Here is a 25,166-nt window from a genome sequence, read left to right on the forward strand (position 1 = left end):
TGCACGAGAAATGCATAATCAGATATGATTAACGAAAGTTCAGTAATTATTAAAGCGAAGCTTTCTTTGCCTTTTCCTTCGACTTTCCCACTGCTGCTGCTGTCCGGCACACCACGTCGCGGGGTGGTTCAGAGCGTGTATACACATGGAAGGAGCGTGGCAGAGAAGAAAAGAGACGCGAGGACATCGTTTGGACCGCACCACGTCGAATATACACAATACCCTCTGGAGCTCCCGGGTCGTCGCCACATTAGCCTCTTGACAGCTGCAATTATCAGTGACCCCCCCCCCCGCAGGCGCTTATCTTTATACCAAAGTACAAGCCCAGCCCAGACGGAAGCTAGATAGAATGGAAGAGAGGAGACAGATAATGGGTAGAACCGCCGCAGTCGCGAAACAGCCTTGCTGCTCTTCGCTCGCAGTTCCCATACATATGCAAGGGAGCGGGGGGAGGTGACGTGAGAAGGCAAGGAAACGCTGGATAAACTTAAGTTCAAGGTATGGGGCGGTGCGTTTCTGCTATTTCTGAAAAATAAAACCACGCAAATATGTCAAGCGGGCAACTTACGCAGGGCGTGCAGAAGCAGAGCCGCATTAATTGAAGCGCACCGCAGGGTCCAGGCGACACCATGGAAGCGGTCGCACGTCAAATCAACACTTCTGTGCCCGCCGCGATAGCTTTGCGGCTATGGCATTGCTCGAGGTCGCGGAGTTGACCGAGGCAGCCGCATTTCGACAGGGGCGAAATAAAAAACGCTCGCGCACTTTGATTTAAGGACACATTAAAGAACACCACGGTGCCAAAATTAATCCGGAGTGCGCCACTACGGCCTGCCTCATAATCATATTGTGGTTTTGGCACGTACAGCTCCATAATCCAATTCCAGTTTAAAGCTTCTGCGACGATGCGATGCGCCATGCGAGGCAATGGCAATGCTCAACCCTCTCAGAGGTTATGAAATATGGCACACAACAGCGCCTCAAGCAAACACCTCTGCCTCTGTGTTTTGTGTACTACGCAGACTAGCAGCAGTGGTGCACGCAGGGTAACGTTTAACATCGACTCACCACTCTAGTGCTGGACAAAACGTTGAAGAAATTAAACGTTCGCCGTCAACATCACCGCTAATTATCGTCAATCAAAACAAAGAGCGCAGAAAGCTTCGCTTGCATCGATTCCCACGGTGCGTGAGATCTGCATAATTTTTTAATTAATTACTTTACGGCACATATTGCTATTTGCTAATTGTAGCCGGTGATTTCATATATGCGCCATCAAACTTGCGGCAAAAGTGTGCTGTTCTTCTTGCTACTCAATCGCTGAAGCACGAAAAAAAAAATAACGGGGCAGCCATACGGCGCGTGTATTTAGTGTACCCCGCCGTGGCGCCCTTGCGTTGCGAGCACGCGGGTGCCGACGGGGGCACAACTGCGGTGCAAAAAATGCCCGCGCATCCGTGGGGCAGAGAAAGAAAAGAACCTAGGGGGTGAAAATTAATCCGCAGTACCCCATTACGGCGAGCCTTACGATCACGTCGCAGTTGGGGCACGTAAAACCCCCAATGTTTCTTTTTCGTCGCGCGCTTTGGGAATGCACATCTCGAAACTGGTATTATCCTGAAAATTCGTTACAAGTGGATACTCCTTGCGAAATTACCGGCTACAATGCGTAAATTGCAGTATGTGCCCTAAAATATTAGTGAAGAATGTAATTAGTGCATCGTTGTTAATTACAGTCAACAATGCATCTCAATTTTTCTTGCAAGTAATGTCACTTATAGTAACCCAGTTCAAGGTCTAGAATTATGCTAATTACCTAAGGCAATGTTTAAAGATTATGTCCAGTCTAAAAAAAAAAAAAAGAAAGCACACCCACCTGGTATAAAAACTGCAATTATAAGCAGGGTTACCATGCTCCTTATTTATTTATTTATTTATATTTTCAAATCAGTCGTCATTATCTGAACTAATCCATCATACGGGCGATAATTTTTTTTTAATACCAGCGGGTCAATTTTTCTTTATCATAAGTTACACAATGCATTACTGACATTAAAAAAGATATTGTCTACCGCACTTTGACAATTAGGTTACTAATTACATCGAATACCGCTGTACAGCATCGATCGCATGGCTGCTGTACAGCGCTCAACCGGAGTGACGGGCCCACTGTTCCCAGAGAGCATTGCAGAGAAGCGACAGCCGAGCCGAATGCGGAGAAGTGCAATGACACTGCGTTAACAACACCAATTTCTTTACTTCCGATTTCCGTGACGTCACACGGGACATCTGCTACAATCACGAAACTGATGCGATTGGCGCGCGTCTTGAACTGTCTTCGGTGTCTAAACGCTGAGGAGAGAGATATCATTTATTACGGGATAAGCAGAGAGGTCGGCCTGAGCTACAACGTACGCTGCGGGCTGCTGCTCTGCACACGAGAGAAGTAATCATTAATTCGTTTCGCGCTCAAGCAAATGAAGCTAAGAGAAAATACGCAGTAATCTGCGCCATGCATGAGGGAATCGCACGTGGCAGTGATGTCGCCTCCTTCGTGACACGTCGCCAGAGGCATGGCAGAATTAATATAAGAGGGTCTCTTAATTCGAATTTTCCCAGAAAAGTGCGCTGCAGATATAAGCAAGAAACATCATCGCGACTATTTATGTATATATTCAAATACACCAGAAAGTGCACGTTGCTTTCGCGAAATACTCGTTTGGAAATAGAGAGTCAAAGTCTGAAAAGATCGTGACTTCTGTCCGCACTACAATAGTCTGAATTCCCTGTGACGATGGCAAAGGACAATCAACAGCGCAAGCAACTCGTCCTACGATTTCCTTATTTGTATTTTTTAAATCTGCGCGGTCATACGCGCCGAAACCACGATATGATTATGTGGCAAGCCGTAGTGGGGGGCTCCGGATTAATTTGAACTACCTGGAGTTATTTAATGCGCATCCAATGCACAGTACACGGGCGTCTTTGCATTTCGAACCTCGTCGAAATGCGGCCGGGGTTTGATCCCGCGCCCTCGGGCTGAGCAGCGCAGCGCCAAAGCCGTGAGGCGTCCGGACCACAGTCAATCGAGGGTCGAGTAGTATTCGATATCGAAGTCGTTTCTGCAGCAGGGTCGAAAACGTATGCTCATGATTATTTCTTTTTTAAGGCGAAGCATGAGTGTGTCCACAATTAAGTCAAATTATTCCTCCCATGCAGCTCGCTTGATTACTGCATATATGTGAGCAATTTTCCTTCGGGGCATGCGCCTGCAGTTATACTCTCTGCATGTTCACCTGCCTTTATTGAACCAAGCCGTGTGCGGATGCCCCGTGCACTTATTGCTGCCGTAAACCTGTACAGAATACACAACCCACTTCAGAACATAGCGTGAAAAATACGGGCGAAAGGAGCCATGTCTATTATGTGCTGCTGTACGGCGTGTACGGTAGTAAACGCGATCGGGGGGAAGGGTGAGTGGGTGAAGGTACGGCAGATAACGCACGCTCTTTGTTTGAGGCTTATCGCATATTGCAAAACCGTTGGAAACCACGAAATACAATGACGTACTGTGCGGGACACGCGTATATACATATAATTATATGCATTAGCGATCTTTTTGTTTCTTCGACAGAACGGGTGGTATACGTACGTGCACTACACAAAATATTTATTTTGGAGTTTGTATTTTTCTTACTAGCAGTACTTATTCTAAAAGATATAACTTCATTTCTGCTATCACATATACTACTGTCCACCCCTGCGAGTGTGGCGAAAGTTACAGTGTCACTTTCCTCGATTAACTTATATGTTGAGTCATGACACGACGCTACATGTATGCAGTTAGTAAACAACAGTGGCGCAGCCAGGGGGTGGCACACCGGGCACGTCGCTCGCCTCGCCTCCCCTTCCTCCCAGTGAAGTCGGCGCCCCCCCCCCCCCCCCCCCCCCCCCGCAGTGAGAAAAATTTCTGACTACACCACAGCACTATACAGTAAGCAATATACAAGACCGTATAGGACCAAATGGTATAGCGTAGCAACACCGGCGAAAAAAAAAAAAAAAAGGAGCGGTGTTAATTGGTGCACACGTACGCGCACGACGTCCCAACATGCTTATTGAAAGCATATGTAATATATGGTAGTAGAATGGCCCTGCTCATTCTATTAAGCGCAATGTATATACTGTCGCAAAAGCACATGGAACGCCTTATAAGTTCGATTGATCGCCGCGACATTTGCCGAGTACGTCACGCAAGTGCTTCTTCCTCTGGCAAGGCCAAGATCGAATGACTTCATAAAGAGCCGAGGAAAAAATGGCAGAGGTTCTCCATCTGTGCACTCGCAAAAACACAATTCTGAATGCATGGCGCCTGTCTCAGAACACGCACCACCAGACCGATCGAGTGCACCTGTTTTGACCCCGCGGGAGTCGGAGCAGCTTGGAGCGCGCAGTAACGGGCGGCGATGAGCGGTCGCTGGTTCGCAGGGGCAGACACCTTAGCTGTCACAGCTGTTCGTGAAGTGCGCACACGGCAGCACCGTATACGTATGCGCACTGATACACACAGCGACGACACGATGGCCGCTCCAGGCGCGAGAGGCAACGCCGCCGCCACGGAATCTAGGCTGCGCATCGACTTTTATTCGCGGACGAAATGATTTCCTTTTAGCCCGGTTTCAGGCGGTAGCGACTCGCCCGCTAGCGCGGAGCTAGCGCGCGCACACCGCGAAGTTGCAGCTAGCACGGAGGAGATGGCCGCGCAGTGGAGCAAGCTCCCAAGCTCCCCTACCCCGAGCGCCACCAATGGACCTGGTCCGGCATGTGGACGGCGCCATCTCATTGGATGACGAGAGTTCGCTTCTCCCGTCGTATGTGTCGGAACGCCGCGAGTCCAGGCTTGTCCCGCTTCGGAAACGGGTTGTTTGGTGCAAAATAACCTCTTCCGACGTCGAAAAGTGTCGCCCGAACACTGTGAGACCAACGAGGATGTGGTACGACGGTTGTGCAGCATACTCGGAGGGATTTTCAGCGAATCCCGCGACTGCTTTGGTGAGTGATCATTCGAAAGGTGGTGCCGTGAAGCCCAACTTACCGTTGCTGCTTTTCCTCTGCAACAAGTGGCACGTCTGTTTGTGGCTGGTGCACCGCTAACGTTACCGACAGCAAGTCCGAGTTCGGGGAGAGCGACTTTTGCTGATTGCCAAGTGAAGGAACTTGTAGGTGTAGGCTGCGTGGAATCGTCGGTTGAGAGCGGGTCTCGGGTCGTGGTTCTAAAGGAAACTGCCCGTCTCGCTATAATGGCCGATTTTGGAACGAGAACGTGTCGGTGGATAAACGCGTTCGCGCTGCTTAACACGGCCCGCATATGTTGTTCCCTCAAAACGCGCAGATGACTTCTGCAATTGAATCGGCTCCATTAAAAACTGAAGTAACGGCAGCTAGTCCAAACACACACGAGCTGTGCACTCGCGTCTACTACGACAGCCTTTGATGATGCCTACGTGACTTATCGTAAGTAGGGTAATTTACGGGTCGTGTACATTGGCGTCGTGCAGAAAGTCAATGATTTCACGCTTAGTACGTCGGAATCGGTAGGTCTAGATATGAACAACGCGTAGGTGATGTTATTGTAGCGTCTCGTGCTGGTCTAGCAACCATTTTGCGAACTGCTGCGGTCTTGTCGGCGATTCAATTGCTGATAAAAGAGAAGGCGTCTGCAAAGCTCAGTGCTGTCCTCGTGTGCTGCTCCGCTCTGCGTCGGTGTAAGAAGCTGGGCTAGCGCCCGTGCAGGCACGTGTCGTGAATGTTGAATGCACCGTGCTTTTTCTCCGACGGTCACCTCAGCTTTCGGCGTTGGTTTCCTGCTCCGCGCGGCCATGTTATCATTATGTGCTGTTTTGATGCGAGTCATTATCTGCAGAATTCTGTAGTCGTGCTTGACCGCGCTCGGAATTGTAAATTCTTCGGCTCTTGTGCGCGATGTGTTCTGCAAGCTACCGTTTTTGTTTTTTTTCGACACAGGGTCAGTACAATCAAATCGTCGCGGCCAAGGGACAGCGTAACGAAAGCCGCTTTAGAACCGCGTATTTCACGTTTCACAGCGGGAATGAGTTTGTCTATGTAAATCCGCTGCTCCATAAAGTGATAACTTGTTTTGTTCTCTTTACAGGCTGTTGAGTGATGAAGCGCGAAGCTGAATGGAAGCCGTAAGACGACGACAGGGGCCCATCAAGATGGACCACGAGGAGGAAGAAGACGTGGACGATCCACAGCAAGACAGTAGATCTGGCCACAGCACTGAGAGTGAGGAAGCCACTGACCAGTCCTCGGGCTCTCCCAGCAGCGAAGGATCTCCTAAGCATGATGATGAAATGGGTGAAGTCTCCCAGGACAACACCGATGACAACACTGATGTTGATGATGGGCATGAGCCACTGAATGAGATCCGCGATGGTGAGTTCCAGTTCCAGGTCCAGAGCTTCCATATTGTGACTGTAAATGCCCGACAAGGCAAGAAGCAGTTCAAGTGTGACGTCTGCACAGGAACCTACCAGCATGCTTTCAGCCTCAAGAGACACTTTCTCAGGACGCACGTTAACTACAAGTACCTGTCAGAAGCAGACATCACAAACTGTAATATCAATCTTAATCTTGTGCGTCAATTGCGGGAAGAAAGCGACTCCTTGCTGGGCACAGCTTTAGGTGAGTCGAAGTTTTTAGGGCTGTATCGTTGCCACCTGTGTTCCGCTCTCTTTGATGTAAGAGATGAATTAAAAGCACATGTGAGCAGCCACGTGGATGATAATGGCCAGAAAGGCTTCAGTTGTGGCCACTGTGAAATGACATTCACTCACCGTCAAAACCTTGTTCGTCACCAGTCCGTCCATTCAGGAGAGAAGCAATTTTTCTGCAAGCATTGTGACAAGAGCTTCCCGAATCCAGCGAACCGACGGCGCCATGAAAAGATTCATGAGAGCTCGGACTTGCCTTTTCCTTGTTCATTTTGTGCAGCTTCATTTGACCATGGTGTGCACCTTCAGAAGCATCTCAGGAAGCACCATCCTGAGCATTACTACCCATGCGAGTTCTGTTCCAAGTTCTTTCTAGAGGAAGGGCAGTTAAAGAAACACAGGGCCACACATCGAGCTCCCATCGAGGGATCAAAAGGATGCAAGCCACCGGAAGCACATGCTGTCTTCAGGCGAAAGCGTGTAAAAGGCTGTGAGTCTGAAAACAAGTACCTCTGCAGCATCTGTAAGCGTAGGTTCACCACATTTATAAGTTTACGCCAGCATAAGATATCTGCCCATGCAGCAGTGCAGCAAGAGAAACGGACCCGTTCCCTGCAGCCACGGAAAGAGCCAATATCTGTCCGATCTCGGTCAGCGAAGCCAGCTGTAAAGGAACTGTCTGAGGAAGAATTCTACATGACAATTGCTCATCGCATCTCTGAAAACCTGCTCTACCACCTGGATGGGAAGTCTACACAGCTCAACATAAAGCACGATCCATGTGCCTTTCCAGAAGAGAAGAGTGAGAAGGCGACTGTTCAGTACAGCATTCATAACTTTCCGGCTGCTTTTGATATCACCCAAATGATGCAGATTTACTCAAACCGTGTTCCATCTAGCAACCATGGAATGTCTAATGATGGCTCAGACAACAGCGAAGAAACAGAGAGTATCTTCCTGGGAGGTTCGCAGCAGGACCACAGCTGGCCTCAAAAGAGCAATGGTGTTGCTAATTTTAGGTCGCAGAAGGCTGGAGAGAATGTGATAGGACGCAACATCCCTGTGACCTTTATATGCTCAGTGTGCGCATCAAAATTTAGTTCAAGGAAGGCCATTGATGAACATAAGATCAACAATCACCCAAATGTTGTTTGTACTCATGTGGAAGTAGAAGGAGAAAACGAAGTGCCCCCTGAATTGTGCTGGACATTCACGAGTCCTGTCGGGTTCCTCCAGAGCAACACAGCCACAATGAGAGCTGACCCAGTTTCAGCACAGGAGAACCTTGTCTGCACAAAGTGCAGCTCAAGCTTCACTTCTCGTGTTGACCTCCACCAGCACATCCTGGACTGTGGCACCAACTCAGGCTTTCAGAAGCAGCTAACTAGGGGTTACAGTGTGCATAGCCGCCTTGGATGCTCTGTGAGGCAGCTTAGCGTGACTAGCAGAGAAGTCCAAGGAAAAGGAAAGAAGAGGCCACACATTTCTGAGAGTCCCTTTGCAGAGGCTAAACGTGCTAAGGCAGGGGTCTGCTCACCTCAGAATGATGAGCAGGCCCTGGATTTGAAGATGCATTCTGGAAACACTCCTGCCCAATCTGTCCCAGACATGGTTGTTGAAGATGACAAATCTTCTGTTGAAAAGCAGGAAGATGCGGTTAAGCAAGTTGAAAGTACAGGACACACAGAAAAGACAGATGATGATGTTTCTGTTTCACAATATGCAGGAGGTGAACATGAAACAATTGTACTTGGCACTGCTGTTGAAAGTGCAGGTGCAGATACTGAAAAAGTGGAAGAATCGGACACATGTGCTGTACAGTTGGACACAGCTGTTGTGCATGACTCTGATAATATGCAACAATCTAGTCCTGAAGAATTAGTTGTCAGTGCAACCAGCAACCACACACATGAGGCTGCACTAGTCGTGGAAAAGACGAATGAAATGCCTCCCAGTGTACCTGAATCATCTATTAAAGATGATGTCTTGCCACAGCTTCGAGAAGACTCATGCGAAGAGGTCAAAGCTGAAAGTGATCAATTTGAGTTTGCAGACATTGAGCAGGCACCATCTCCAATATTTGGTGAGGGTAGAAGAGTCCTGAGAAGCAAGACTGCTGCAGCCAGTAATGCCACTGGTGGTGCTTCGTCTACTCTTGTAAATTCTCACACATGCAGCACCTGCAAGCGAAGCTTTACATATCTGGCCAGCTTGAAAAAACACCTCAGAGATATTTGTCCCAACAAAAAAGTGGCTGGACAAAAGGTTGTAAAGCGACGAAAGGCTGCGAAGATCTCTAGAAAGGAAAGCACTTCAAGTGAAATTCAAACATGCACAGAACCTGTGCAGGATGACACAGACATGAAAAAGGAAAGCACTGAAACTGCCAGTTCTGGCTTGTTAAGTTCAGTGACCTTTCCTGAAGAAGCAGATACAAGTGGTCTTGAACTTCTTGCCAATGCTTCCATAGAGCGGGCAGCCCCCAGCTGCCCCAGTGGGACATCTTGGTCTCCTAGCAGCTGTCCTGTAAATGCACCACCCAGCACTCTGCAGACAAAAGAACCTGAAAATAAAGTGCTGGCTGCACCACCACGCAGGCTTAGAGGAAAAGAACGTTTGGATGACGCCACCTCTGAAGCATGTGACGTTGACCACAAGCCAGATATCAGACCCCACTCACAGGAGCACACCTGCCCCTACTGCCTTCACTCATTTGCCTATCTCTCTAACTACAGAAAGCACCTCCGTGAAGTGTGCCTTTTAAAGAAGAAGGCCAAGCAGAATGGAGACGGCAATGAGTCCGTGTTCAGTGCGAAGACAGCTGGCTCAGACGAGTCTCGTTCTCTTGTGGACAGAGCTGATGGTCCTTCTACTATTACCATGTCCTTCAAGGGACGCATTGAAAATTCAGTCATCAATCTGCTTAGGAACCAGTCAAAACAGGTAGAACTGATTGGAGCCAAGGCAGCTGCAGTTAAGGATCAACCCGGTGGGGCCAATCATTCCTCGCCTAACTTCATGACTTTCTCATGCCCGGTGTGCCACAAGATCTTCCTCTCGTATGTCAAGATGCTACAGCACCGCCTTTCTCACAAGCTTCAGACAGATGAGCCATCAGTAAAGGAGGAGAAGGCAGATGTTCCTGATGCACCGGATTCCCACGATGTAGAAATGCCTTCAGCTGATGATGCAGGACAGGGTTTAGATAATGTACGACGGAGTGATCGCATTCATTCTTCTACATCTACTTCAATTGTGAAAACAGATGAAGATCAGCGCTTCGATGAAATTCTTGTAGGTGTGCGAGGCGGTGAAGGTGTTGAGAACGATGCCCTCGAGGAGGAGCTGAAGAGAGAAGAGCACAACTATGCTGTTTCTCTGGCTGAGCTGGACAGTCTTCCTGATGAAGATGATGGTGAGGATGCAGCTGAAGGGGAGGAAACCAAGGAATCCCCCAGCCCTGTTGAAGTGGCACTTTCAGAAGCAAACACTGAAACCAAGCCAACAGTTACAGCCAAGAAAACTGGTACTGGCAAGAAGAGCCCAGCAAGTGAGAATGGGAGCAAGCCATCTGCTAAGGAGAAGGTGCGGCGCGGAATGCGCAGACTCTCTGGCAGGGCATCTAAGACTACATCCCGGGACAAGCAATAATGGTGTTGAAGGGAACCAAATTGTGCTCAAGGTTCTTTTCCTTTCTCTCTTCTTTTTTTTTTTACCAGTGATTCGTGGCTGCATATGATGCAGCCATTAGCCTTTCATCACATGTCGGAGCAATACCTCCCAAAGTTTGACACAAGATCTGTTTTTCAGAATGAGAAAACTTGTGCTCAAGAAGACTTTTCAGAAGCTGACACACTTGGTGATTGTGTGCCTTGCGTGCTAAATGATTTTAAGGCTGCTCAACAGTGGTGTGTCACATGTATCTCAGAGGATTTATGGAGCAGTTATGAATACATTAGTTTGTGCTGTTATGTTTACAAGCTAAAAATGATTTAATGTCAAGAAATGCTTGTAAATAGGAGCATTTTTATTTATGTTGAATGTTTAAGTGTCCTTTTTTTGTGCAGCCTGATGTATGATTACATGTTTATTTAATTGTGAAACAGTGTGCTCATAAGCTTTCCGTGTGGACGATAACTGACACACTTATTGGATTCATAGTGTAATCGTGCGCTTTATTGTTGTGTACGAGAGATTGTTGTTTGATTACTTACAGAGCGTAAATGTGACAACTTAGCAAACACTGTTCACAAGTTGAGAGAACTTGTATCTGTGCCTTGCCATTAGCTGACCATATTGCGTATCTTTCAGTAGAATTCTCATATTTTTCAGACGAATTGTACACACGCCAGTCGTACTCCCAAATGTGCCTTGGAAAAGTCAGCCAATATTTTATTGTAATTATGAAAAGTAAAAAAAAACGCTATGAAAGAATCAATGTTTTATACTTCGCTACTATACCGATGTTTGGCAAATCAAGGGAAAATATTTTGTGACGTATAATAAACGGCATTTTCCAGTCTGAATATGTAGTCTCTATGCCCTTTTCATTGACCTATATTTTTAACTCCTGTTGAGATGGCTTTTCTGCATGCTTTAGGTGCAATGAGAAAAAGCCACCTGAAAACAAGCAGGCAAATACAAATGCACATGGAACTTTAAGTGGGCACATGTGACTCATTTTGCTTGGCTCGCCTGAATTCAACTGATACCTTGAGTAATAACTCAGTCAAGAGTAGGGCGTTACTTTATTGATTGGACAGCTAATTGGTAAATCTCCTAGCCCTGCACACTTGTAGCAGAAGCCGTGGGGGCTGGTGCAACTACTGACGTGCAATGGGCTGTTGCCGATGCAGCATGGCGGTACGGCTGCAATCTCCTGGAGTGCTTTACTGGTGCTGACATCACTGTGTTTACAGTGATCTCAGTGACCTCCAGTATCCCTGCACAAGACTTGCCTGTAGTAGGGCCAGTAGTCCTGCGACATCCTGTGCATCATCCAGGGCTTAAAATGTTTTCGCCGAGTTGCGTTGTGTATGCTGAAAAAAAGGGGGTGACATTTCAATTATTCCTGAACACATGTAAAATATTCTTACTGGTGCTCTCGATGTTCCACCGCAAGTTCACTCATTCAATTCAGTTTAACATTTGTGCCATGCTTCTGTTCTTGTTAGCAAAAGCGGTAGTTATGAAACTGTTGATCTGTAAAACAAGCTCTCTTCATGCAAATGTGTGTGTGTGTGTGTTTGTGCTTAGATTTTATTTCTGCCATACATTCATTCAGAGATGCGTGGGATTCTCATGTATACAGTGCAATTTTTACAATTGGTTTGCACCTCACAGAAAGTGGGTGTGAACAACATATGTGTTCATTTCATACTTTCACCCCTTTCCTTACATGTGCCCCTTCCACAGAGGATGCAGGTCCATGTCATCCTCACTTCAGCCATTTGGATTTTATTTGTTATATCTTATTGGGGCAGTTTTCATAATGCAATGGTCCAATTATTAACCTTTACTTGTTGGTGTAACTGGCTTCTCCTTATCCCAAAGAGCTCTGAAACAACCATAAGGCCCTTATACACTTCCTAGGTTTTGCCAGTCACTTCTCCTTCTGCATTACCTTATTCATACACTTTTGCACCATCTAAAGTACTTGATCCAAGCTGGCCTTCTGGTTGTGTTGCCCCAGCTAAGGTCTTCACATGAGCCTTATTTTGATGTATTACAGCTTATGAACATCACGGAGACCAGTGAATGAGGCAAGCAAGGACAATGAATGAGAGAGAACATTGTCTATTAGTCTGTGCTTTGTTAACTCTAACATGACAAAGGAAAGTTTCATTAATCGCGTGTAAGCCAAGCACCACAGATAATCAAGAGCTGAAGCATACCTGTCCTGGACAAACGGTGGCCCCGCTGAAAAACATAGTCACCCATTGTAGCATGTCAGTCCACCAACCCTTTCAGTGCCAGTTCCTTTTCTTGGATATTATCAAATGAACACTATGGTTCATTTTTGGTTATTCAGAAGGGGAAAAAATGGCACAGATAATGGCAAATGCATTCTTAGTACAGTCCTCACATTCCTATCTCCGTTTTCAATCTCCTATATAGTTTCGTTCTGACACGCATGCTTCCATGATAGCGTTGCCATGTCAGGGAAAAAAAAAAACTGCTGTAAACATATGACAGATGGCAGAAAGAAGCAAGACTTGCGCTATAATGCAAATATTTTAATGGAAAATCGCCATGGTTGTGGCGCCCAAAGTCTGGGAGCCACCTCTTCAATCGGCAGATGCACGCTCTGCGTGACACAACTATGCCCACGAAGGGGTGCATTCTGCAGCGCACTAATAAAAACCGAGACTGAGCAAATCTAGTGAGAAAAGAAAATATGCTTCTAGAAATATACAACAGATGGTGAAACTATCTCGGAGCTTGCCAACTTCGTGTTACTGTGCACATCCAGCTGGAGAGTGTACTGGTACATCAGTGGCACTGAAAGGGTTAAAAAAAGCCTAGGACTCATAAGCAGCATCTCATGTTGTTAGCCTCACAGGACACATGCATGGTAGTACTGACGACAGATTTTTATGCTGCCAAACTAGGGTTTGAGCTGGGATGACCCTGTGCAGATATGATGCAGCAGGGTGGAATTCATGCTGGGCTGTTGCGGTGGAGAAATAACGGAGCAGTAATCCGAACAGGATGAAGGCACAGTAGAAGATGGACACTTGAAGAAATCTGCAGATGTTGAACAAGGGATGCCTTTGGAGCCAACATTACGAAAAATGGACTCATTGTCAAGGCAACAACTACTTCCCTTGACACCGTTCATATAGCTCGGTGTTCCTCGCCGGGGGAGCAAAGTTGGGGGGTGCAAATATATTAGGATGAGGGAAGTCGAAATGGTAAAAAAAGAGGAGGTGGGGGCTAGTTGTGATGAAGTGGAAGAGAGGGTGGGTGCTGCTGGCTCTTCCAAGTATAGGGTGAAAAGAGAGAAAAGAAAAAGGAAATGCTCAAATGTACTTGGGTGCCATCAACCCAGTGCACTTTGTTTTTGTACATAACTGGACATAAGGAATGACGGGCCTTGGAGAGTTGAAAACCTAGCAATAAAAGTGAGGAAGAAAATAGGCAACCACTTTAGCATACGCTAAATAGGATGAAAGCGAAAGCCTGCGCGCTCTTGAGACATTCATTACATTACTTGACATCTTTATTCGGATGCGTTGTTACTTCCTATCACTTGTTTTCTCCCGCAAGATATCGTGGGTTTGACTGCCTTAATTAACTCTATCTTAATTAACTGTGCCTGATTTCACTTTGCCTTAACATCAATGTTGTAGGTTTGACTCTCGACCTTCACGAAGTCAATTGGAATCCAACTTGGAGATGTGGCTGGTCTGCCCATATCTCCAAGTGGGTTTGCCCATATATCCAAGTACCTTAATTAACTCTCTTAATTAACTGTCATAATTAACACCACAGGTCATGATGACCCTTCTTTGCCTCGGCTTATGCTTTCTTATTAAGAAATTGATGGCCTAATTCACCTTAACCAACACCAAAGGTTGTAGGTCCTAATTAACTTTCCTTAATTAATAGAACAGGTCATGGCTTCGACTTCCATCAAAGGTCAAGGGTTCGACTTCCTATACAGACTTTTGGTGCCATAATGCCGGACATTCGATTTTTCGACTCGTTGACTCTTTATTGACTTTTCTAAAGCTTTTGACTCTGGGATTCATTCTAAACTACTGGTAAAATTAAACACCATATTCAATAATCCCTCTCTTATTTCTTGGCACTTTCTTGGATAGTCAGTTTTCTTCATTTTTTCTTCATTGTCACTCACAATTTGTTTCTTTTAACTAGGTGAAATCAACTCCTGTTGACATAACGTCAGGCGTTCCTCAGGGATCTTTATTAGGTCCTTTATGATTTCTAATATGTATTAATGACTTACCTCGTAGCACCTCAACTAAAATCTGACTTTATGCAGATGACTGTGTATTATATGAATCTATTAAATCCATTGATGACCATCACCGTCTTGCCCAATCCCTTATGTCTTTCTGCGCTTGGTGTAAAATGTGGCAAATGAGCATCAACTGTAGTAAAACAGTCGTGATGTCATTTGCGAATAGATAGAGCTCTCGTTCCATTATTCTCTGAATGGCATTCAACTTAAAAGAGTGTCTCAATATAAATACTTTGGTGTCATTCTAACAGAACATCTTTCTTGGTCTGAACACATCAAATATGTAAACTGGAAAGCTCGAAAAAAAAATTAGGTTATTTGAGCCAACTTCAGCTAAGACCCGCAGCGATACTAAGCTGCTGCTATAGAAAACGTTAATTTGCCCTATTCTAGAATATGCATCTGTCATTTGGTTCCCCTACAAACAATGTTAAATAAGTTCGCTCAATAACATTAAACAAAAATCTATCCATTTCATTTGCCAAAATTACAGCCACAGCTTCTCACCAAGACAGGCTCAACAATCTTTGAACATTGAGCCATTACTTTCGCATTATTGCATTGAAGCCTTGAAACTTTTATATGCAATTAATAACTCCACCTTTGGTCTTTCTGATTGTAACTTTATCACGTTTACTAACTAAAACTGGTACATCGCAACATAGAAAGGAAGAAACAAGCCGGGCTGGCCAGATGAAAGAACAGAGCGCTGATGAAGGAAAGTAAGGAAGCATGTGGCCGGCTCGGCTTGTTTCTTCCTTTCCATGTTGCACTGTACCAGTTTTAGAATACAATACGAACTCGACCAATCCTCAACCCTAGTGAACTACATTGACTAACGCAAGTTGTACCCATAGCTCCCAGGCCTTGAACACCTATTTATGCTCGTACTGACACATTCAAGTACAGTTTTTTTTTAATGTACAATATAGCTTTGGAATTCTCTACCCGGTAACATTTGTTCACTATCACTAAATGATTTTATAGCCACCACTGGTAAGCACTTTGCTAACATTCAAAGCACTTCTTTTTGCTCATTCATCTTTTTGTGTATGTGTGTGTTTCAATGTGTAATGTACACTCCTGCTATAGCCCTATATTGGGCTGCAGTATACGTAAATAAATAAATAAATAAATAAATAAATAAATAAATAAACGAGACATCTAAGGCTTTTGCGTTAATGTAAAATAGAAATTGGGGCGGGGGGGGGGGGTGAAAGTGCAAGTGGGACACAGTAAAATTCAATTGGAGATGCAGATAAACCAGTTTAAAACAATTTTTAGGAAATGATGTGTCAGAAAAAAATATTTGAAAAAAAGAAGTGAAGCGGGGGATGTACCTTTTAGTTCTCTACTGACGAGATGTAAAATTACAAAAGTTAATCGCTCCCACTTACATTCTTGCCATAAGTGTAATGTGTATAAATCCTTTAGAGCTTTCTTAAGAAATATATGCTTTTGGTTGCAGTCTGTTGACTTTATAACTGTGTATTAGATACGACTCAATATCTTATGTCTCTCGGAGAGCGAAAAAGTACTTTTAAGTTAATTAGTGTGACCAGACAGGTTGAAATGCTCACCAACTCCCTTGGAAAGTTTCTTGGCTGTGTTCGTAAGATACCCATTCAATCTAACATTGAATCCCGGCCACGGCGGCCGCATTTCGATGGGGGCGAAATGCGAAAACACCCGTGTACTTAGATTTAGGTGCACGTTAAAGAACCCCAGGTGGTCGAAATTTCCGGAGTCCTCCACTACGGCGTGCCTCATAATCAGAAAGTGGTTTTGGCACGTAAAACCCCATAATTTAATTTAATTTATTGTCTCTTCTGTCTTGCCACCACATTGTTTGTGGCGTAATTAGTATTCCAGCATATAAGCGACATTAAGTACGTGTAAAACTACATTTAATTTTGTGAGCATATGATTACTTGCAGCTTTTAATGTATACGCAATGTCGACGGCGTTTTGCACGTTTTACACCTAGGGTAAGAACAGGCCGTTATGTTTATGATACGCTGAGGTTTTACTTAATGGACCTTTCTTCTTTTTTTTTTTTTCACTGTACTAATTGGAAGAACCAGCAGCATACACCACCTATTTGTTTTAACATTTGGACTTAACGTGTCAGCTGAATCTACGTACATGAGGAAGTTTATGAAATACGCACAAACATGAAACCAATATTTCCTTCCTCAATGCACGAAAAAGAAACGCATGAAACATTTCTCATGCATGTAAACAAACAAACAACGTTTAAAACAGCCGCTGTCTCCGCCTCTCCGCTGTCAATGGTCCGCAGTTTCGGTCGCTAAGCCACCGTTCCTGCCGCCGTGTGCAGCGAAAGGTAGTTAAAATTTTAATAATTATTTTAGTTAACTTATAAGAAAAAAGATATTTTTTTACATTAAGCCGAACGATTTGCACATTTACAAGGAGTTAATCGCGTGCCGTTTGTTTATCTGCTTACTGAAGTGTGCTACCGCTACCGTTGGCATTCCCGGTGCGTGCTCTGTGAACTGTTCGAAAGTGATCGTGAGTTTAGGAGGTAACGACCGTGGCTTCATATTTAGCAGTTACAAACACGACTGCCCCAGCCTCGCACTCCGACCTGTGGCTAACTGCTGCATCGTCAAGCTTTACCTCAAAGGCATTGAGTCTTCTGCGCTGCTACTGTGGCCAACCTTCAGGCAGCAAGGACAGCAGGTGCGGACAAACGGACGTAAACGCTTTTCTGGCTGACTAAATTGGCCGCCAACTACTCTCAACCCGTTACCAACTGTCGGCTTCGTCGGCCATGTGCGCTTGGACTAGGTATCGCAGGAACCATTAATGCTAGTAATACCTGAACTGCACACTTGAGCGAAGTTTTATTGACCTGGTCAGCTCGAAAGAAAACCATAAGGAGTTAGATGGACAGAAGGCCATAAACGATCTAGGGCTGTCGTGTAGAAGGGAAAGCTTTTTCAAGCGAAGTTTCTCACGAGATCTGTGAGGAATACAGGCATACACAGCGTGAATTCTTCCTTGAATCCTTTTCCTTAACGAAACACACACGACTGCCCTTGAGTGCCTTCCCAACGCTTCCAGCATGGAACAAGCAGCTCCTAGTGGAGCGGCTAGTAGTGGTACCGCAGATCAGCCACTCTACAATGTGCAGCCAAAAGAGTTTGAAAGTAAGAATCTGGCTGCAGCACGTGGCAAACCCAAACGAGAAGAACCATCATATATATCTGGGCGCAGTGGTCACCATAAGCATGAGATCAAACGCAATGCACAGGAGCACACCTGCCCATATTGCCTTCACCCGTTTGTCCACCTCTCCAACTACCGAAAGCACATTCGCGAAGCATGCCTTTTGAAGAAAAAGAAGAATAAGCGAAATGAAGACGGCAATGAAGCCGTGATTAGACAAAGGACAACTGGCGCAGATGATTCTCATTCTCTTGAGAGAGCAGATTGCCCTGCCGCTACAAACATGTCCCTTAAAGAGCCAGTTGAGAATTCAGTCATCAACATGCTTAGAAACCAGTCAAAGCAGGTGGAACTGATTGGAGCTCAGGCAGCTGCAGTCAAGGACCAACCTTGTGGGGCCAACCAGTCTCCACCGAATTTCATGACTTTCTCGTGCACGGTGTGCCACAAAATCTTTCTTTCGTATGTCAAGATGTTGCAACACCGCCTTTCCCACAAGCTCCAGACAGATGAGCCATCAGAGAAGGAAGAGAAGACGGATGGGACCGATGCAGTAGCTGGTGTAGAGATGTCTTCAGTGGCTGTAGCAAGACATAGTCTTGGTAGTGGGGGACAAGTTGGTCATGCTGCTACAGCTGTTCTTGTGGTAAAGACAGGTGAAAAGTGCTTCAATGATACTGTCAGTGCACAAGGCACTGAAGGTGTGGAGAGCTCTGTTGTGCAGGGGAAATTCGAGAGAGAAGATCCCAACTGTGTGGTGTCTCTGGCTGAGCTAAACAGTCTTCCTGATGAAGATGATGGTGAGGATGAAGGGGAGAAGAAAGAGGATTCTTTGAGCCCTTCTGAAAAGGGGCTCTCAGAAACCACCACTGAAAAGGCAGCTCGTGCAACCAGAAAGAGTAGTGCAGGCAAAAAAAGGCCACGAAGTGAGCATGCATCATCCAAAGACAAGGTGCAGCGTAAAATTTCTGGCAGAGTATTGAAGACCACTTCCCGGCGCCAGCATTAATGATGTTGAAGGAAAGTGGCTCATGGTTTTGTTATGTACATTTTTAAGATTGATAATTTACGGCTGTGTTTGGTGTGGCCATACACTGATTGTCACATGCTTGAGCAATACCTCCCAACTGCGACACAATACCTGATATTTAGAGTTGGAGAACTTGTGCCGGGAATACATTTTGGACGCTGATGAGCTGATCAATGTGTGCCTTGTGTGTTAGATTAGTACTGTAAAACAGCTGAACTAGTGGTGGGTCATTTCAGCAGGCCTGTGCTGTAGACTTGATGGGGCATCTATGGAAATGAGAGTTTGTGCTATAGAGGCCTCCGTACAAAATGGAAAATCGTTTTTTGTCAAGAAATGTCAGTAGAGGAAGGCACTTTTATTTATGTTGAATGTTTAGTTCCTCAATGCTGTTTTCCGCTTAAGTATAGAAATTAGTGCAAATTGTTTGTGATTTTAGTGTTAGTTGCTTAAAACTTCAGGCAATAATAACAGGTGTTGCACATCAAAGTTGCTTATTAGATGATCTGTCGAATGAAGCAAATGCACAGGCAACATTTCAGGTAAACCTTGGATATTCCTTTGTCGAACTTGCAAAAGCACTTGGTCGTTGCCTCACCCACCTGCCTCACCCCTTCTCCCCTTTAGAAGAACCATACCTATATATGTACTGTGCTGTGGAAAGCATACTTCGCCTTGAAAAAGACGAGTCCACTTGTCGAAATGTTGGCTCTTGCTTTTACCTTGTTCTCGTTTTGCTCATTGTTTTGAATTTCCATCTCCCGCCTTCCCTATGTTTTTCCCTGTATAAGCACTGGAAGTAGCACAAACAACAGGAAACATTACTGGCGTTGAAAGGGTACTGAGATATTTTGAAGTTGTAGAAAGCACCACACACTTCAGCAATAAGGCTACGCACGGTGTCATAACTCAAGGAGAAGTAAGCAAGAGTGCTGCATTTCTTGTAACTGCACTTGTGCGTGGGAATTGTAGCGATTGCAAACATGGAGTGAGGCAACATATCATGATGCATCCATCTCTAGAGTAGCAAAACCTAAAGTGATTCATAGAAATAAGTACTATAGTAAATGATTTAGAGTGCTCTGATGCTTACTAGCATTCTTTCTGGGTTTTAAGGAGTTTGGCTCTATAGTTAATGGAAAAATATGACAAGCTGAGAATTTCATGTCAATACTCCTTTAAAATGAGATGTGTTAGTGGTTTAAAAAAAGTCTAAATTGTATGATAGGCCTTGCCTGGCTTTGACCTGTGCAAATAGAGCAAGGTTAGCAAGGTTATCACATGTCCTGTGGCTTGTGAACTGTACTGACAGTGCAGTGAAGCAGCTTCCTCATACTTGTGAAGTTCATGTATACTGTGCGCATACTGCACAACTCATTCTTTTGTTGAACCTTGGGTCCTTGCAGAAGAGCTTGCAGTTAATTTTCCTTGTGCTTTATTTTTGGTCTATAAATGGAAAGCTTATGATATGGAAAAAAAAAGAATATATGGCCGTCTTTCTGATTGCTTATGTTCCTGGGAGGAGTACACAGAAAATAAGCTAGTCTAACTTGGCACTATGAGGTAGCTGTAGAACGTTCGAGTGCTGTGTTTTATAAGTAAAAGTATGTGAAACTGTTTCACACTTACTATCTTGACGCATTGTCAAGGCAGTGCCAGTTCCTCTTCAATTCACTCATGGTGAAAACTGAAGCCTCAGTGGTGTGTGTGTCCTCTTGCATCAACTTTGTTGCATTTACTTGCCTCCAATATGAGGAGTGGTTGGTCATTTGGAAGAGCTAGAAACACATGGCTGGTTGAGGACAGGTGGTAGCTGCATTCTCTTGTTGGTTGTACGATAAACAAGGAAAGTGCACTGATAACTTCTTTTTATTGATTTATGTGTTCTGCATTTGGAATACTAGAAGGGCTTGCACAATGCCAGGAAAGTTTTCCTTTTCATGGTTTATGTGGTCTGATGACTTGGAGGTTCTCACTGCAGTCTTAAATCTAGGTTTTGCACTTTGCATCTTCTGCTGCAATACGTGCTTTGTGCGGAGGAGCCATTGTCAGTGTCTGCTGAAGGTATTTACCTTGCAAACACAAAGAGTACAAACAGGCACATTGCAAGGCTTGGGTGTGTGGCACTGCATGGCAGCTGGCATTATACAGCTGTAGCCATCTACCAGTCTTGTCTAAAGACTGGACCAATCTGTAGTGGGGATTCCTCAGCATGAGATGTGCCATCCTATAAGTGAAGCCTTGGTGCCAGGAATACCGTTATGCTATGTGCGAGAAAAATAAGGGGATCTCAAGGGCTCAATTTTTGTTAGTTACAACAAAATCATGTTCCACATCTGCTGCCATGGCCGTCGAAGGTGCTGGCTAGCACGTCTAATCTTGTACGCAAGCACAAATACCCTAGAAAGTGTCCGGGACGATGGCCACTGCAGTAACTTAATTGGTAAAGCCCTGCACACATATTGTAGGAAATGTGGGTTTGGCTGCAACCAGCGGCAAGTTATCTTTTTGCCTACTTTCATTTCCATTTGCCTCGTTATTTCTATGTTTCAACTAAACATGAGAATTAGTTTCTCCTACGCTTTCTCTGGCTTTATTGCCCGTTTTCTTCATATGAGTTGCTCTGTAGTTCCATGTGATACATTTGAAATGGCTGGCATAACTGTGGTAGCATGTTCAGCTGGCATCCAGTGCATCCGAAATCGAACACCGAATTTGTGTGGGATTTTTTTTTTTTTTTCAGCTTGTGGCTCATTTCAATCATAACCATCATTTTGCAGCATTATTCCAAGGCAGGAAAAAACCCGTAACAACTGTTGCTGCAAATAGTTTTAAGCTTGCCAAATTAGAGCATCTGGCAAAGGCAGACTTCTGACCGTTGTGCAGAGAAAAACGTCATTCGATGTGATACATTAAAAGGGCCCTGAACCACTTTTTATCGAAGTGGAGAAAGACATTTGAAGTGAAGATAGGCTATTTCAGAACCACTTTGCCACAAAAAGTACTTGAATGCGTTCAGCAGAAGCGGAGTTATAGGCAATCAAACACTGCCTCAGCTGTGCTCCCCTTCCTCCTCCAATGCCTTGCACTGCGAAGGCTACGGCAGAGACGTCACCGAGGTGCGCAATTCAAATTTCCAATTTGGTGCCTATACCGCCCTAAACGTAAGCCAAACGCGGCTGTCCTCAGAGAGCCGCAGTGCGCTTAGCCACTGGACTCGTGACGGCCCCTCGCGGCGGCCACGGTGTAGCCGAGCGCAGCGACCAATAGCCGCCGCGTATTGGAGTGTGCTTTTTGATGAAATAGAGCACACAGAAAAGAGCGAGGAGCATGGGGTTTTTGAAACGAGAGTGTTTGAGAAAAAGGTGACTTCGCGCTCCACTTGTGAGTTCCACAGACCGTTTACGACAGCAGAACTTGGCTGAGATGTTCACAACAGCATATGCTACCCGCAGACTATGTTATTTCACCAAGCCCAAGGGGTGGTTCAGGGTCCCTTTAATATTGTTACAAATGTATAATGGATTTATTTACAGTGAAAAAGGTAGAGAAGACATGGGACGGCCGCATTTCGATGGGGGCGAAATGCGAAAACACCCGTGTACTTAGATTTAGGTGCACGTTAAAGAACCCCAGGTGGTCGAAATTTCCGGAGTCCCCCACTACGGCGTGCCTCATAATCAGAAAGTGGTTTTGGCACGTAAAACCCCATAATTTTTAAGACATGGGATGGTCCAAAACAGCCGATCACTCCAAAAACCTTGCACCACATCTTCTTTCTCTTCCACACTCCTCCGGTGCAGCGTTACATTTTCTTCCGGGGCAGACGAAGCTCACCGAGTGAGTCCTGACGTGTACAACTTGCGTCTTGCATGAACGGCGGTTATCAACCGTCACTTTAGCAATGGCATAGGTCACTTTACTCAAGCATTTGAGAATGATGAACGGGCCCGAATACTTGGAGAGAAGCTTTTGGCAAAGTCCCCTTTTCATAACCGTTGTCCACAATATTTTATATATGATGGAGGCACTGAATATAACTAACAGAGTACTGTTAACAAAAAATATCAAGCGTAAATTGTGCATGAAGCACAAATGCTGAAACAGTGCTTGTATTTAAGAAGTCAGCTGGAAGGACAGAATACACACCAAGTATTGAGACTGCCAACCTTGTTAAACGTATGCTCACCACTGAGCTTGTGTTCAAACATGCAGACTTGATTGCAAAGTGTCGCTGGAGCTGATCATCTGGGAGTCCCATCCTCTTCCAGCCATGTGCAAAGTGGTCGCAAAGTGGATGCAAAGCAGACTATGCCAATCCATGCAGGATTTGCGCAGCTTGCTATTGAGAGGCGGGATGCATGTTGGGATGACCACGATTGGCTGCTTGTAACTACTTTCTTTTTGCAAAACATTTCTTGGCTGTAAACCATTACAAATGCAACCAATTTTGGTGCTGCAATGGCAGTGAACCATGAGGGACAGAACCTGGGTGGCTGATGTGTGAAGAAGTAAAAGAGCAGACTTGCCTACATGCTGCACAATGAGGTTTTTCCAAGAGTATCATGTTTATTATGAAAGTACATATTTGAGGTTGCTGGTATGGTATAATTCACTCTGCAGTTTAGAAAGCACAGGACAAACAGCCAGAGAGGGAAGGAAACATAGTGCTTACAACCAAGTCTTATTCGGTAAAGCGTGCGAAATATGCACAGAAGGCCATTATCACCACAAGTGCACTGTCATGGCAGTAAACAGTTGCACCAAAGTGAAGCGATATCAACTGCCATGCCTAAGAAATGGTAATTCATTCTCTGAAAAAGCATTCAAAAGGGTACCAACACGGATATCTCCCAAGTGTGCATTTCTTTTGGCCTTGATGGTTTCTTGGGTTAGGTGAACCTTGCGCCTGCTGAGAAGATTGCATTGTTTTAACAAAAACAAACACGCCACAGCACGTAATGGGCTGACCATCAGCCTATGTGCATATGCTTGACATTGTAGTCATGTTGTCTTATCACTTATCTCTCTTATCAGTCATAGCGTTTACCACTTTTAAGGGGTATGAAGTATACCATGTTTTCCACACACGAAATAATTATTTTTGCCAGCCGATGTTGCTTAGTGGCTAGGGCATTGCATTGTTAAGCTTGAGATCACGGGATCGAATGCTGGCCACAGTGGTCAAATTTGATTGGGGCAAAATGCAGACACCTGTGTACTGTGCATTGGGTGCACGTTCAAGAACCCCAGGTGGCCAAAACTAATCCGGAGACCCCCCACTGTGGCGTGCCACATAATCAAATCGGGGTTAGACCTCAGAATTTAATTTTTTAAACATATTTATTTTTATTAGTTTTCTCTAAAACTTTCTCAAGTAACACGTCAGCACTATGTGTAATCCATTATGGCTGTTTGTCCTGTGTGCAGTGGATTACATCATATTAAGCCTTTTCTGGCATTTGAAAAAGTGCCCATCACTTTACGATTGGTTGGGAAAGATTGTTACTCTTGTATACATTTATACTTATTTTATGACATGTTAACCTAATTGCGTATGGACTACTCGTAACACTTTAATGGAAAGATTCTTGACATGTACGTTTACTGGATGCATGGTGTAATCATACTGCCCTTGCTTACTCAAGTTTGGTTGGTTACAAGAAATTGTTGATGGCATAAAAGACCTTGTATTAATGTCTTGTCATTCACTGATGGTATTGCGTGTCTTTAGTAGAAGTCTCACATTTCTCAGAGTTTTATCATACATACTTTTGAAACTTTTGCACCCATCATATTTCTAAATATGCATTGGAAAAACTCCATCATTTCATTGTACACCAAGAAAAAGAAATATGCATCTTCGCCATTTAGGATGTTTGGCTAATAAGGAGAGTGCTTCCTGATATTTAATAAACGCATTTTTCTCTCCGAGTTTGGCCATGGTGTCATTTCTCCTGTTAAGGTGGCTTTTCTGCGCACTCCAGATGCGCTGAGGAAAAGCCTCCTGCACATCGAACGAGTGCGGAAATGCTAAACGCTCGTGAACGTGCGTGCCGTAGATAGTGTGTTGTGCTAAAATATACTAAGGACAAATGGGACGCGCTGATCTTATTTGAGCGCATCCGTAGCTGTGCATATCACAACCGAGAACCTAGTTATATTGAGAAGGCGATGAAATTATAACACCACATCCGTTCTATCTGAATATCAACGTATGTCC

General features: G+C 44.9%; 1 protein-coding gene across 1 annotated transcript; it reads left to right on the top strand.

Moving 5' to 3' along the window:
- Window positions 1-2,384: 2,384 nt before the first annotated feature.
- Window positions 2,385-24,877, top strand: LOC126520917 (uncharacterized). The gene is made up of 3 exons (XM_072286696.1): window positions 2,385-5,052; window positions 6,173-10,382; window positions 17,756-24,877. The coding sequence occupies exons 2-3, from the start codon at window positions 6,201-6,203 to the stop codon at window positions 18,923-18,925; spliced, it is 5,352 nt and encodes a 1,783-aa protein (XP_072142797.1). The 5' UTR covers window positions 2,385-5,052; window positions 6,173-6,200; the 3' UTR covers window positions 18,926-24,877.
- Window positions 24,878-25,166: the final 289 nt, after the last annotated feature.

Source organism: Dermacentor andersoni, chromosome 3, assembly GCF_023375885.2.
Source record: "Dermacentor andersoni chromosome 3, qqDerAnde1_hic_scaffold, whole genome shotgun sequence".
In the NCBI taxonomy this organism is placed as follows: domain Eukaryota; kingdom Metazoa; phylum Arthropoda; class Arachnida; order Ixodida; family Ixodidae; genus Dermacentor; species Dermacentor andersoni.

Coding starts and splice junctions, on each gene's coding strand:
- LOC126520917 (XM_072286696.1), top strand. CDS start 6,201: ATGGAAGCCGTAAGACGACGACAGGGGCCCATCAAGATGGACCACGAG. Junction 10,383..17,755: donor CTACATCCCGGGACAAGCAA/TAATGGTGTTGA, acceptor CTTCCTTGAATC/CTTTTCCTTAACGAAACACA.